Raw genomic sequence first — 15,113 nt, 5'->3', positions numbered from 1 at the left:
CCTGCTTCGTTCAGAAGACACTGCTCCGCTGAGCTGAGCGGCAGGGCACCCAGGGACCGTCGCGACCAGCGTCACTGCCACACAAGTGGCTGCTGACCAAGCCGCGGGCCCCTTCTCTCCAACCGCACAGTTGGCGAGGGGACCCTGTCCCCATCCTCACGCAGCTCATGTCCGGGGAGGGCGAAGGGGAGCACAGGATACCTGGGTAACAAACGTGGGTGCCTGGCATAGGCGGTCGGGTCCAGGAGAAGCCCACCCGGCCAGACCGCCTGCCTGACCCCAACCACGCACACCAGACACGGTCCCACACGGAACGCTGGAGCTGGCCCCTCTGCAGCTCCACCAGGGGACTTCCTTCCTGTCTTTGGGGAGCATGCCCGCGCGGGGTCTTCACCCTCTTGTTCTTGTTCCCTCAGCCTCACACACTGGCTCCCGAAAGCTGGCTGCTCCCACCACCTCTGCTTCAAGGTGTCCCCAGGGTTGCGTCCCTGTCCGCGGCCAAGGGACCTGCCACCCAGTCTTTCTCCAGAAGTCACCGCTTTCTCACCACCCTGCTTCTGGTTCTGCCTCACGTAGCTGGCCCCGTAAACACTGACACCGGCTTCAGCGCTAATGCGTGCTGTCGGTCCCCAGCCGCAGTCCCTCCGAGGACCGGAAGGCTCACGTAGGCTACGGATTTCACCGGCACAGCCTAGCGTTGCAAGGCCCCCGCCGCCCCAGTGCCTAACCCTTGCCTGGCACATAGTAACTCTTCAAAAATTATCTGATGAGCAAATGAGTGAAAAGCCAGGGACAAGAGCAGGAGCGGCAGAGCACCGGGACGGCAGGAGCCGGGCTGCGGCGAGCGCAGCCCTCAGACTCGGCCGCGCACAGCCCTTCCCGGTGTCTGAAAAGACGGAGGTGGGCGCGGAGTCCAGCAAGGCCACCTGCATCAGGGACCACAGAGCGCTCAGAGGGAACTTGTCCTGTGCACTCGCCCACTTTTTTCTCAAAGGTAGTCAGCGCTATCGTCTTACAAAAGCAAACACCCAAAGAAACACAAAGCAAAAGAAAAAATCACGTGGCAATCTGTGCAGCAACGGTATTTATACTGCATATTCTTAGTTCGTCGTTAAAAACAACTCCCTGGGAATGTAGCAGGCCACCTCTCATTTCCTCTTTAGTCTCCTGGCGTTAAAAGCTTCCCTGAGTGTCGAAGGACCGACCACACGCTCCGGCTCCGCGCGGACACCGGGGACGGGGAGACTGCGGGGAACAGCTCCCGCCCCCGATGGCACCAGGTCGGCACCAGGTCGTGACCGATGCGTCCTCGCAGCCCGCAGGCGAGGTCCGAGAGCAAAGGGAACGATCCCAGCAACGCGACCCCCGAGCTGCGGGCAGCGGAGGAGCTGGAGAGCAGCTGCCCCGGGGCCGGCACCCCGGACGGCGGCAGGCAGCGCGGGGCACACGGCCTTTCCCCGAGAGGACCTGGCAGAACGCACGGAGGCGGCCGAGAGCCAGCGGCGGCACCTGGCGCGGGGGCAGCACCCGGCTTTGCGCGGCGAGCGTTTAGGGAGACGCGGGAGGGGCCCTGGACGTCCGGCCGCCATCACAGGGCGGTGGGTGCTCTGGGCGGCCGGGCGGGGGCGGGGGACCGAGGCCGGGGCCGGTGCTCCGGCCCTTGGGGCGCCTGGGCGCTCGCGCGGGAAGAGCGAGGTCTGCAGGGCGAGAAACCCGCCAGCCCGCGCAGAGCTGGAGGCAAACTGGGGCGCCGGAGAGGAAGGCGTCGCAAAGCACCCCTGACGCGGGGCACAGAGGCGCACGCGAGGCGGCGCGTGGGAGCCCGCGGGGACGGTCGCCGGCCGAGGACAAGGCGGTCGGCGCTGGGAGGCGCTACGGAGCCCCAGCCCCGCGGAGGCAGCCCGCCAGCGCGGCCGAGAAGAGGCCGATTCAGAGCGCAGGGGCGCCGCGGGGCCGGGGGCTGGGCTGGCCACCACGGGCGTCAGGGCGCTGCGGTGAAACGCGACCCCCGCCTCCCGGGGGAAGGCCCGCGCCTGCTGCCTCTCGGCACCCCCGGCCCCGAGCGCCCAGCGCGCCCCTCCGCTGCGCCGGGGCGCTCTGTCCGCCCTTCTTCCCAGAGCCCGCACGCCCGCGTCCTGCCGCCCTCGGCCGGCGCCCCTTCCCCGGGCCCGCGCGGGGCCGCCCTCCGCGGTGGAGGCGGGGCGCCGGGCGTCCCCCTCGGCCCTGGCCCATCGCACACACTCAGCGGCCCCCCGCACACGGCAGGGTCCCGGGCGGCCACCCCGAAGCTCAGGCCGGAGGCGCCGCAGGGGCTCCACCCCGGCGAGGCGGGCGCGCGGCGGGGACAGCAAACGGCGGGCGACCTGTTGCGCCCGGGGCTCCGTCGCCCAGCGGCTGTCACCGCACCGGGCGGCGCAGAAGGCGGAGGTCGCGGGCAGCGTCCGCGGAGGCCGGCGCCCAGCGGCGCGGCGGGGCCGCGTCCTCACCCGGCACCCACTCCCCACGACACGCGGGCAGCGGCGCCGAGGGCTCGCGCGGACGCCGGCTGCTGCGACTCCGGTTCTGCTCTCGGAAGGAGAAGGGGGACGGCGGCAGCCAGGGCGCCGTCGCCGCTCGGGGGGCCTGGACCGCTCAGACCGGGCTGCCGGGGCCGGGCGGCCGCTCGTACCTGCCCTGACGCGGGGCTCCCGGGGGCCGGCGGCGGCGGGCGGCCTGGCCACGGGCTTCTTGGTCTGGGCCTCGGAGGCGGCTCCGGCCTCGGCGGCCTTGGCTCTGGAGGCGGACACGGCCGCGCGCACCGCTGCGGCGCCCGGCGCCTTGTGCTTCTTGTTCTTGCCGCCCATGGTGCGGCCCCGGCGGAGGACCCCGGGCAGTACCGGCTCGGCTCCCGCACGGCCCGCGAGCGCGCTTCACATTCCCCGGGCCCCGCGCCGCCAGCCTGCGTCCTCCATCCGGGTCCTCGGGCCCGGGCGCTCGCCGCCTCGCGATTGGCCGGGCGCGCGACGGCCCCGCCCCCTCGCCGCGGCAGCGTTTCCGGCCCGCCGCGCTCCCGCGGGCCCACGGAGCTGCCCCCCCGCCCCCTCGGAGTCGGGCAGGAAGCGGCGATCGCAAAGCTCGGAGGGGACAGGAAGGTCGCAAAGGCCGGAACGGTCGGGCGAGAAAAGCCGTCGGCGAGGCTTCTCGGAGGCTGCGCGATCCGACTACTTTTGCCTCCCTCGGGCCGCCGTCGGCGCCGCGGAGCGTCACGGTCGGTGCGGGCGCGCAGCGTCGCGGGGAGGAGGGAGACGGGCGCGCGGCTCCGGGAGATGGCGGACGCCTTCGGGGATGAGCTGTTCAGCGTGTTCGAGGACGACGCTGCCGCTGCGCCTGGCCCCGGGAAGGACAAGGACAAGGCGAAGTGGAAGGGGCCTTCGGGGCCCGCGGAGAAGGCCGGGTAAGGGAGGTGGCCGACGGCCTCTTTGTTTTATTTCCGAGTCCTTTGCTGGCGGGAGGAAACGCGAGCCCTTTGAAGAGGCCGAGAAACTAGGGTGCCCGTTGGGTCGGTGTCGGGCGGCGGGGGCGGCGCGGGCTTCGGGATCCCGGCCCGGCGTGCGCAGGGCCCCGTGGCCGCGCCGGGGGCGTGGGGACGCGGACGGGGCCTTGCGGGCAGGTAGGGCCGCTCTCGGGCCGTGCAGCACCGGAGCGACGCCCGGCGGGTCGTCTTCGATGCACGGAACGAGGAAGCAGTGGCATCAGGGGTCGGAAGCTTGGGAAGCCCGGCCCGAGTGGACCCGGAGGGCCAAGGGGGAAGGTGGCGGCGGGCGAAGGGGACACACGTGGCGCTTCCAGGCTCCCAGGGGGGCGGTGGTGGCGGCCGCCGCCAGCTTGCTGTGACGACAGATCCGAGCGCGTGGGAAGCGCCTAACGGCGCGCAGATGAGCGGCAGGGAGTGTGCGGGGCTGTCTGCGGGGGCGCCGGGAGGGCTGACCCTGGAGCCGGAGCGCCTGCTGTCCCTGCCGGTCCCCGCGTGTCGCACGTGGCGCTGGCGTCCTTGAAACTCCCGACTGTGTAGGGAAGCTGGAGAGCGAGCGTCGTAGGTCGCCGCACCCTTCCCCTTTGAGGATGAGGTTTGACTTATCGAGCTCCTTTGTGTTACTTCTGGACGTGACAGCCCGACGGCGGGACCCCGAACAGAACCCTTTTCTTACAGAGGGCGCGACAGCAATCGGCGGCGTCTGAGCGAGTCTGCAGCGTGGACGTAGCACTGTCCCCACGCTGATTTCCTTGTCCTGGCCATTGTGCGGGACGGGGGCACGGGCATCACGCCGGGGTGGGGGTGGGCGATCATTCTGCCCCCCGGACTGTTGGGAACACCACACGGCCCCCGTCTGTGCAGAGGGGCCTGGCAGCACCTAGCAGAGTCGTACACCCCGGGAACCCCGGGACCGAGGAGTTCTGCTTTGGGAATGTACCCCAAAGCAAACAGGGCAAAGCAGTTTTAAACTAAAAAGCAGACACGCCCAGGGCTACCGACTGCTACATCGTTCCTGGTGGCAGCACGGGTGAGGCGTGGAGAAGGCGCGGGGCGCACACGCACACACTGTTTGCCTGCACTTTCAACAGAAATGCCACAAACCGGAAGCTCGGGAGAAGGGAAGACACAGGGGAGAGGTGCAAGGATGGGAGCAAGAAGTCTGTTACGGACTTTTGATTTTGGAACCGTAATGTTTTACATGGTTATGTTTCCTAAGCCTCACCTAAGGACACGCTGACTGATCTTAGAGGAAGGGAGGGAGCGGGAGAGGGAGAGAATATTGAGCTGCCGGACAAGGATTGAACCCAGGACTTTTCGGTTTAAGGGATGATGCTCCAAGCCATTGAGCCACACTGGCCAGGGCAACATCATATTTTTTTAAAAAATGAGTGTTTTCGCAATCCTTAAAAATGGAAAGTGAATGGCAACAAATGAACACAACAGGTATCAAGTTAGTAGCAAAAATGTTGAAGAAAAGAACTATGGAGTATTTCCATTCTTAGTGTGATATATTCTAAACAGAAAGAACCACAAACTCTACTCAGTATCTTACTTTCAATATTACTGCTCTTATTTTTATTGGGGGTTGGCAAAAGTCCGTTTAGTTTTTTCCATGAACTAAGAGACACACTTCATTTTCACCAATAACTTTATTGATCTGGATATACTGAGTATGTCGGCTGTCTCCTGCTAATGACTTCCAGTGGGTAGAGGCCATGGGGCTGCTAAACATCTCCCACTGCATAAGACAGCCCCACAGCAGAGAATTATTCGGCCAGAATGTCAGTGGCACCAAGAAACTTGGCAAACCACTTCTGACACGTTTGATCAGTCACAGCACCTTCTCCATACTCTGCACAAATCTTTTTGCATTTCAGTGTCTTTACCTTTCTTGAAATAACAAAGCATAATATGCTGAAAATGTTGTTTACCTTTTTCCATTTTTATATTTAAAAGGCTGCACAGAAATTCACCAATTCTGATGGTTTTTTTACATGCACGCCAATATGACATGTTATGATACAGTTACAGAATTGTTTCGAATGAAGTTAAAGACAGCTAAGCGCTACTAGAGCCATTGTAGGAGGAAAAATGGAGAAAAAAAAACTAAACGAACTTTTTGGACAACCCAGTGTTTACATGAACTTTCCTGGAGTGGTGTGTGTTATGTGTGGGATGGCATCTCACCAAGTCCCTCTTAACAGGAGTGCTGATACTGCAGAATTCATCTTAACTGTCTCCTCAGGAAACGCGCTGATGGCAACGTCCAGTCTGAGCCCACTCATGCTGGGAAGACCAAGAGGGATGTGGATTTCGAGAGCACCGACGAACCCATTTTTGGGAAGAAGCCCCGGGTAGAAGAGTCGATAACTGAAGACTTAAGGTAGTTCTTCCGCTGTCACAGATGCTAGTGACTTGGAAACTGGGATGTGGCCTGAAGTTTTGAAAATTGTTTCTGTGTTACTTTATGAAAGTACGTGCTGAGTTACGGAAATGAAGATGTTCTTTATATAGATACACACGCATGTAAACAGAGGACTTGTATCTAAGTTCGGGGAAACAGAAGACAGTGTGGAAAAGATGTTTGAATACTTTAGAATCCAGTTCTGAGAGAGAGGGTTGAAGCCTGGCTTTTTAAAAAAGAAGCCATGACATCATTTACTTTATTCGTGAATGTCCCGAGAAGAGTGGACTAGAAAGAAAGAATGAATTGACCTGGGGGGGCGGGGGGGACGGAGGGAGAGGACATTGGGAGGGTCAGGGGCTCAGTCCCGCGGGAGACTGGCTGGCAGCAAGGCCGCCCAGTGAGGAAGGCCCGTGGGTCGGGGCTGCGGCAGCTGCGACTCCTCAGTGTTGCTGCCGGTCCCTTAAGTGACTCATCTGTTCCCTTGTGATGACCTCATGGCCGTGCTGGCTTGGCACCACCGTGAGGAGGTGACTAGGGTTTTTGTAAACCCGTTGGCTTTCACTGGTCCTGGCGCGAGCTGTGTCCCTGAAATGCTTAAGGCCCGCTGTTCTCGCCAGCTAGCAGAACAGGGTAGAAGTGGTCCTGGCCACTTAGAACCCACCGTTGCTGACTGTGGTGTAGCGACGCCTGGGTTTTCTCAAGAGCACGATTATCGATTTAAAGTAAAAGTCAGAACTGTAATCAGTAATAAGTAGTGAGTCTACCACGGAAATACATACATTCTTCTCTAATTTACCCACGATCGTGTTTTTTCAGCCGCTATGGAGTCTACATGAATATGAGTGTAATTCAGGATTTTGGTGAGAATAGGGACCACATCTGTAAATCATAGCACCACCCGTGTCAGGCTGGGTTATTTTGTGCTTTTTATCATATAGTCATTACCTTATGACCAGCTTCATGTGGAAGTAGTAACAGTGCTTTGGAGAAGTTTTTTGTTTTTTTTTTTCAAAATAGTTACTGGAATTAAGACATAATTCTTTGAGTAATCCACTTGAAACCTGTTTGTTCTGTATTTGTACTGAAAGATGGTAACGGATTATTTTGCATTTTTAGCATTTACTTGAATGCTGAGAACAATTCTGACTAGCCAGGCTCCTCCGCGCTTGGAACACTGGTGGCTGGGTGGTGTCCCTTTCCCCAAGCACGAGGCAGGGGCCTCTGTCTAGTGACGAAGCCAGACGTGTCCTCACGTAGCTTCCCCTTTTCTGTTTCCAAGCCTGGCCGACCTGATGCCCAGGGTCAAAGTGCAGTCGGTGGACACGGTCGAAGGGTGCACCCACGAGGTAAGCAGGGCCCTCACCTCTGCAGGCGCGGCCGCAGGTGGGGCCCGGAGCCTGTAGCATCTCCATGCGGGTCTTGTAGGGGGGACGGGGGCAGGGGCGGGGGCCGGGCTGGCGGCCAAGCCTGAGCGGTGCCTGCCTGACTAGTGGGCTGGCCAAAACGTCCATCGTGTTCTTCCCTTCATGGGTCAGGGCTCTCGTCCTGCTTATTTGTCTTTGACCTCGTTTGAAACAACTTTGTTACATTGTATTGTGACAGCTGTCACGTCAGCATGCATTTGAAAACGGATTTTCAAAGTTGATGAGTTTTTGTGCAGCCGTTTTAATATTAAAAATGGAAGAAGATACACAATGTTTTTGGTGTATTATGCTATATTATTTCAAGAAAGGTAAAAATGCGTCTGAAATTCAAAAAGAAGATTTGTGCAGCGTAAGGAGAAGGCGCGGCGACGGGTCGAGCGTGTCAGAGGTGGTGACGGAGTGCCTTGGTGCCCTGACGTTGAACGCCTCTGCTGTGGGGCTGTCTTGGGCGTCAGAAGACATTTAGCAGCCCCCACCTCTCCCCATGAGAAGCCAGTAGTGGGACACAGCCAGCATACTCAGATATCCAGATCGGTAAAGTCACTGGTGAAAATGAAAAACGTGTCTTTTATCTGACGGGAAAAACTAAATGGACTTCTTGGCCAGCCCAGCACTGTCTTAGATAACTCTACTAAGCTCTGTCCTTGGCTTTTTAATTCATAAGCTTGGAATGATGTGGTTCATCTCATGGGCTGGTTGTGAAGGTTTTATAAGAAAACCTGGCGAGGCCCTCGGCACAGAGCACGTGTCCAGTACACGCTCTTCCCCGTCCTCCTGAAGGCAAGCCACAGGGCCGCTGGCAGGTCACAGGCCCTCCCTGTGTCGCTCTGGTGGCCTGTACTGCAGGTCCATGGTTCTTTCTCCAGGTGGTGGTCACGGTAGCTTGTAGTGACCCTTGGAAAGGGCGAGGTCATAAACATAAGGACACAAGGGAGCTATAACCCTGTTTCTTTATACTAAAAGCCTTCTATCTTTACAATACGACCTTTTAAGTTGTCATAGGCGTTACATGAAATTTCTGGGGGCCAAGGTCAAGAAAGGGCCGGCAGCTCCAGCGTTCCATTGTGAGTTTATTAAGGGAACTTAGGCGGGAGGCGCGTCCTTGGTGCAGCGCGAGGACACAGGGGTCCTCAGTGCAGTGTGGCAGGTTACTTGGGATGGGACAGGACCAGGGAGGGGCCTACTAGAGCCTGAGTCACCCCAGACGAGGGTAAAACACCTCCCGTGCTTGCCCAGGGGCGGGGCAGGGGGCTTGGACCAGAAGGGAGGACTGTCAGTCAGTCCTGGAGGAGACTGGACAGAGGTGGCTCTGTTCTGGCCCTGGTCTAGCTCAGAGCCCGTCCCCTCGTCCCCTCCTGGGGAGGTTCTCTCCTCCGCAGCGGGGAGAGGGAGGGGGAATCTTATTAAAAGCCTAATAAACAGTAATTCCAAATGAACACAGATGGCTGTTGGTAAAGACTCAGCACCTTGTTTCAGTTTCTCTGCCGACAGCCTTTGTTCCTTTAGCAAAGCAGAGGAAGGCTCCCTCCCTCTGCAGAGTTGCTGGTGGGTGCTGTGCGTGGGGAGCCCGGCCAGACTCCCTGCCTCCCGCGCTAGGACCTCCTGACTGGCCGTCGGTGGTGGGCTTCTCCCCTCCACGCCTCCCCGGTGGCCGGCTGCCAGGCCGACGGTCCTCGCGGTCATGCTGCTGGCTTCCAGCTGGCTCACCTCGCCGTCACCGCAGCCGGTTTCTTCCACCTGTTTGTCACATGTTGGGGTTGCCCAGACTGTCGTCAGAAACAGAAGCAAAGGCCCTCGTTCTCATACGTACCAAATGATCGCTGCTGCTGCTGTTAAATCTCAGGTGCTAGAATCTTCCCGACTTCGTGCTGATGTCGTCTGTTCATGTCACAGAGCATCAGGGGGGTGTGAGAAGGCCAACCCCGCAGGCTGGTCAAGAGCCCGGGGAGTCACACCCTGACTTGGGGTCTGGCTCAGGTTTTCAGACCAGGAGTTTGGTTCTGTGGTGCGTGGGGGGGTGTGTCTCTGGGACAGACTCGCTCTTGTCCTGAGAGGTGGAGGTGCAGGTGCACAGGAGGAAGCCGTGTGCTCGGTGTAACGGGTGGGCAGTCCTCCCAGCACCCCCGCACTGCCGGGCCCCCAGAGCTGGGAGCGCAGCGGCGTGATGGAGAGACGGTGAGGGATGTGCTGAGAGCCCCGTTCCTGGCTGTGGTCGGGGTCACTTCTCTGAACCTCTGCGACGCGGCTGCAGGCTCGCCAGCATCTGTCACTGTTTCTACGTGTTCTTGGCACTTTGGTCCTGGGAATGATTTGTGACTTCTCTGTGTGCCTTACTGCCCCCCCCCCCATGGGTTATCTGTGCACTAAGTGGTTTAAGTGTGGGGCTTCAGGTTTCATTGTGAACTGCTCCCCAGATCTCCATCTTCGCTGGGGGAAAACTAATTTCTTGTTTGAGGAATTAGGGCATCTCCTTTTATTCCACATCGTTTTCTTTCCTAAGGTGACACCTCTTTTTACGTCCGTTCAGCGTTGTTGAGCGTTCATCACCATCAGGCGCACCGTTAGATGGGGGGACAGGAAGCGGCCAGACCGGAGCGGGCGCGGTTTCTTAGGGAGGTGCCCTCAGAAGCGCCTCATGACACTGTCACTGATTCGACACCAGCAGAGGGGCCCCGAGTGCCGCAGCTTTGGCTTTGGCCTTGCCCGTAGGCAGTCACTTACATTGTGCGGTGTCTGCAGCCACCAGACACTAGTTTGTCGCTTTTACCTTCCACGCCATCCACATGGAGTGCTGAATGCATCAGTTCTTAAACAGTGTGTCTTCTGTTTTTGTTTTATAATAGGTTGCCCTTCCTGCAGATGAAGATTATTTACCACTTAAACCTCGAGTTGGAAAAGCTGCAAAGGTCTGTGCTTTGGACAATAAAGTGGTTACAGTTTTGTGAACCTCTTTTCCTAAACCTTAAATTAAAAGCAAATTCTTCCAAATGAGGCTTCTGTGCTTCCCAGTGTACATATGCCAGGAAGCAGCTCCCTGAAAGTCAACGTGGTGCAGACTGAGTCTGTAACCGGATACGCTGGAAACCAAGCCTCGTGTGCTGCGATTTTTCAAAAGAGATGATTCTCAACCTTTTTAAAGAATCAGATGAAAATTATCAGTCTTCCCCTGGGAAAAACGCACACGTGCCATAAGCTCTGCATATAGTTTCAGCAGTTTAATAAGTTTCTAGTAAAACCCCAGCTCCAGTGCGTGCGTGAGGGTGGCCTCTGAAGCCCTGGTGGACGTTAAGTGACGCTTACACGTCTTCCCCGGGGTCTTCTGGTAAGATGGTGTGGTGGGGTCAGCGGGAACTGCTCAGGCCTCACGGAGGCACTGCTACCCCCTGCCCCTGCCAGGTGCACGTGGGGACCTCACCTCCCAGAGCCCCGCGTTGCCATCTGTGAGAGAAGGTGATGCCCGTTGTGAAGATTAATAATAACGTGTGCAAAGTGTGTTGCAAAGCATATTTCTGAGTTAATGATTATTATAATTAATATGTGTATATAAGCATGATAGATCACCAAAAGATTATACTGCAGAATAAACTTCTGTGCTGGTAGTAACATCTCCTGGTTTTAAGTGTGTTCAGATGTAGCTAGAGTTTTCATGTGGATATTAACATGTGTATGTTTTTATAGGAATATCCATTCGTCCTTGATGCTTTTCAGCGAGAAGCCATTCAGTGTGTGGATAACAACCAGTCTGTGTTAGTGTCTGCACATACGTCAGCAGGGAAAACGGTCTGCGCCGAGTGAGTAGCTGTTTCCTCTTTCACGTGAAATCGTAGGTCTGTTAATACTTGCTTCATGTATCTAGGGGCTCCTGTGTTGGCTACGTATACACTTGGCAGGTGTCACATCTGGTTGGGTTGGCCCCTTCATCATCATGTGACGTTCTCCTCGGTCTCATTTCAGTCCTTGTTTAAGTCTGTTGGACCCGATCTAAGTATTGCTGCCCAGCCCCCTCCCTCGCCCCCGTTTCCCTCCCCCTCCTCCCTCCCTTCCTGCTTCCATGTGCGTGGCGTGTCTTCCCAGCCTTGACTTGCGGTCTGTGTGCCCCTACGTCTGAGGTCGGTCTCGATGGGTCCTCCTGAGAGCGCTGTGCTTTGAGCTCCTGTGGTAGGTCTGGGGTCCGCGTGGGGTTCGTTGTTCCGTGGCTCGGCAGGGACAGGCCCGCCTTCAGCCTTTCGCATGAGGGTATCCAGCGGTCTCAGCGCCATTCGTTGGTGGGATGTTTTTCCCCGTGGTCTCGGCACACTTGAAAGCTCAGCTTGGGTCTGTGAGTTAGCTTGGTGGCTTATAGCACGTGCCACTTCTCCTAACGGAAGGACCGCGTGTCCCTTCGGGCCCCGAGCTAAGGGCATCGGAACAGCGAGCGCCGGAAGCAGCACCTTCAGCCTTTTGCATCTCCTGGCGCACCGGCTGATGACTGACATTCTGCAGCACACCAGAAATGCGTTACCTTTTTGCTGCTTTGATTAGACACAGGTGTACTTCTGACTCCTCGCGCTGGCCGCTGCCGTTTTCCCGTGCCCGTCGGAGGGGGGAGCGGTCAGCGCCCCGGCTCGGCAGGTGTCGCGCATTTAAACCTCGGGGTGCGCGCACCGACAGCCGCCACCCTGAAGGGTGAGGACGACAGAGAAGGACACAGGTGGCCATGGTGCCGGCCGCCTGGCCTGTCTCCCCCTCCTCTGCGTGCATCCCGGGGTGCGGCTCTTCGGCGGAAGGCCTCTCCAGCCCCTGTGTGTCCGCTCCCTCCAGGTGCGGCGTAGCTGTGAGCCGCAGCCTCTGTCCCCCTGGGGCAGCCGAGGAGTGGAACTGGGACCCAGGGGAGGCCCCCTGGTGGTCCCGGCCTAGCCACGCGCACAGCCTCGCGCCGCCCGGCTCTGGCCCTGGAGCAGCGCAGACCTGTCACTGCCCCCCTGTGCAGAAGGGCTGACATCTGCCCCCACCCCCACCCCCCCAGCACAGATGCGGAGAGCGGTTGGGCAGATTCGGCTCATCTCTCTCAGTTCCAGACGCCTGCGGTGCGTGGGGTTTGTCATCTGTGTAAAGCCGGTGTTCGTGGGCCCTTGCCTTCAATTTCCCTACCGGGGAGAGAAACTGTCAGTGCGGGACATCGTCACATACTCTGAAACCTGCTGTCACACTTGGGGGCGGGAAACCACAAGAGAAACGTAAGGAAGTCACCGGAGTTGAAGGCGCTTGACAGTGGCGAGGGCCGCTGGGAAGAACAGCCTTGCAGCTACTCAGGACGGAGGCGCGCCGCCGTTGCTGGGGTCTCAGCAGCTCCCCCAGGGTGCGCCCCCGAGGCCGGGAACCGTCACTCAGACGGGCGCTGTGCCCGGTGCTCGGAGCGGCTGCTCACGGCGGAGGTGGACGGCCCCACGCTCTGCCAGGGAATGGAGGGTGACACTAGCCGTGCAGTGGGAGGCCCCCAGCCCCCCAGCCACGCAGCCCCGGCCCGTGCCGCAGCGCGGACGAGCCTCAGGAACGGCGTGCGGAGCCGCGGGGCCAGACCCCATCTGTCCCCTGTGTGTGGGACGCCAGACAGGGAAATCCGTACAGGCAGGAGGCTGGTGGGGGTCCCGGGATGCTGAGGGCAGGGGCGCAAGGGGTGACGGCTCGGCGGGGGCGGGGCTGGGGGGATAAGAGGGTTGTAGATCCGGTGGCGGTGACACAGCACAGCCACCGTGCTGAGTGCCGCCAAGGTGCAGGCTGTGAAACGGTCCGCGTCCGGTTGATGAGTTTTACCCGAATGAGAACACCCGGTGGGGGCGTGTTGGTGTGGACGTGCCAGATGTTGTGGTTCGGGGGGGGCTCTTGGATTTCCTCTAGGAACTCAGGGACTTCGGGTAAACTCCAGCGTTAGCTGGTGGCTGTAGCCGGTGTGACGTTTTCTATGTAAACCCGGTACTGGGATTCACGTGGTATTGGATGGTCTGAGGAACGGGGTAGTCTTCCTGGCACTGCTGGCTTCTCATTCCATGTAAAGCTTGTTGAAACAGCTGTATTACTGTGCTGTTGATATACCGTCGGATGCCCCTGTGGTCAGCGTATGGTTCATACGCTTTCATAGATGGGCGCAGTTTCAGGCTTCTCTGTGTGCGCGCGTGTGTGTGCATTCAGACCTCCCCCTTGCCCCCCTCCAACCCCAGGCGGGCACCCGTCAGCTTTCTGCCTGTGGTTGTGCCTTTTCCAGAAAGTGGAATCATGTAACACAGAATCTTCCGTGTCTGCTTCCCCCCCCCCCCGTAGCATGTTTCTAAGGCCCATTCATGTTGCACGTACCACTAGTGTATTTCTTTTTATCGGTAAGTAGTACTACCTTGTATGACTGCGTGACATTGCGTTCATTCCATTGAGAGATGTTTAAATGGTGTGTTTGGGGCGTTATTAATAATTCTCAGGTAAGCGATCGCATGGACGTCCTTGTGCCGCCTTGCTTTGTTTCTCCTGGGCAGACACCCAGGTGCTGTACTTCTCACCTGTAGGGCTCCCTCTGGTGGTGCTGCGGCTCAGGGTGCCAGTTTCTCTGTCGGTGCTGCCTTATTTGGTGAATCTGTTTCCTTTTACGTTGGGGGGCGTGTTTCTCAGCGCTGCGCTGCGGTCCTTGTCCCTCCGTCCCCTCAGGCTTAGTTTCTGTGCTGCTTTTTGCCCGTGTGGATTGTGTTTTCCTGTTTCTCTTTGTATCTTTCTTTTTTTTTTTTAGTGGTTATTTCAGATAATATGATGTAGTGTCTCTGTATTCTTTTTTCTTATAATTTATATTCGATTGGACAGTTTTTCATTTTTTAATGGTTTCACTGTTTGGGGGGATAGTTGAGATGAGTATTATTTTTATTTCCCCAGAGAGGTCCTGAGTCTGTTGTGGGCAGGAACTGTCACAAGGAGCGTCTGCCACGGTGCTGGCTGAGCTCTGAGTCCGTGGTCTGTATTTAAATACTTACATTCAGTGGAGTGTGAAGAACAAAACTAGGTTGCATTCTGTTGGTGGCTGGTCTGATAACTGTCACATGTAGAGAAAGACTGTGCAGGCATTAACTTACTTGTGAAACTCAGAAGAGAAAACTTGTGTTCCAGTGTTTTCTGATAGTCACTCTCGTGTGTACACTGACAGGCGGGGCTTTGCACCTCCAGACAGTTGCGTGCAGGGCCGCAGGTGCTCAGCTGACGAAAGGTGGGGTGACCGTCCGTGGTCGGCTGGTGTCAGTGATGAAGTTACATCAGCTCCCCACAGAGTTAACGTGTCCTGTGATCAGACCACTGCACTCCAGACTTCCCGTAATGACTATTGCTGGAGCAGTTCATTGGTAGCAAATAGAATGTTAATGTTTTGCAAAGTCCAATTAGGATAAGTAGGTAGGGAAAATGCAGGTGTAATTTATATGTTAATAGAGTTTTTAAGATCACTTACTGGAAAGAAAGCTTTTGTAACTACTGTTTGTGCTAACGTTTCAGGTACGCCATTGCACTGGCTCTACGGGAAAAACAGCGCGTCATATTCACCAGCCCCATTAAGGCCCTGAGCAACCAGAAGTACCGTGAAATGTATGAGGAATTTCAGGACGTCGGTTTGATGACGGGAGACGTTACTATTAATCCTACAGCGTCTTGTCTTGTTATGACCACAGAGGTAATTCGTACGGTGCCTCACCTAGTCCTCCCTTTTAATGTAATTGGCGTGTCCAGTGAGAACCTGTCATGTTTTATCACGTGCTCTGTGTAA

General features: G+C 57.7%; 2 protein-coding genes across 2 annotated transcripts in view; one reads left to right on the top strand and one right to left on the bottom strand.

Annotated features, from left to right (window-relative positions):
• Nucleotides 1-2,963, bottom strand: part of DHX29 (DExH-box helicase 29) — a 33,973-nt gene extending 31,010 nt beyond the window's left edge. The window contains exon 1 of the mRNA XM_090278844.1: nucleotides 2,669-2,963. Within this exon, the coding sequence (XP_090134970.1) occupies nucleotides 2,669-2,843 (175 nt within the window). The 5' untranslated portion in view covers nucleotides 2,844-2,963. The remainder of the gene's footprint in view (nucleotides 1-2,668) is intronic.
• A 121-nt stretch (nucleotides 2,964-3,084) lies between these two features.
• Nucleotides 3,085-15,113, top strand: part of MTREX (Mtr4 exosome RNA helicase) — a 46,559-nt gene continuing 34,530 nt past the window's right edge. The window contains exons 1-6 of the mRNA XM_090276111.1: nucleotides 3,085-3,433; nucleotides 5,760-5,897; nucleotides 7,201-7,267; nucleotides 10,189-10,251; nucleotides 11,024-11,136; nucleotides 14,846-15,020. Coding sequence (XP_090132237.1) covers nucleotides 3,306-3,433; nucleotides 5,760-5,897; nucleotides 7,201-7,267; nucleotides 10,189-10,251; nucleotides 11,024-11,136; nucleotides 14,846-15,020 — 684 coding nt within the window. The 5' untranslated portion in view covers nucleotides 3,085-3,305. The remainder of the gene's footprint in view (nucleotides 3,434-5,759; nucleotides 5,898-7,200; nucleotides 7,268-10,188; nucleotides 10,252-11,023; nucleotides 11,137-14,845; nucleotides 15,021-15,113) is intronic.

This window comes from Furipterus horrens, unplaced genomic scaffold (genome assembly GCF_987537825.1).
Source record: "Furipterus horrens unplaced genomic scaffold, mFurHor1.1.pri manual_scaffold_5, whole genome shotgun sequence".
In the NCBI taxonomy this organism is placed as follows: domain Eukaryota; kingdom Metazoa; phylum Chordata; class Mammalia; order Chiroptera; family Furipteridae; genus Furipterus; species Furipterus horrens.
Note: the sequence above shows the minus strand (reverse complement) of the source record. Positions and strands in the feature narration are given on the sequence as shown.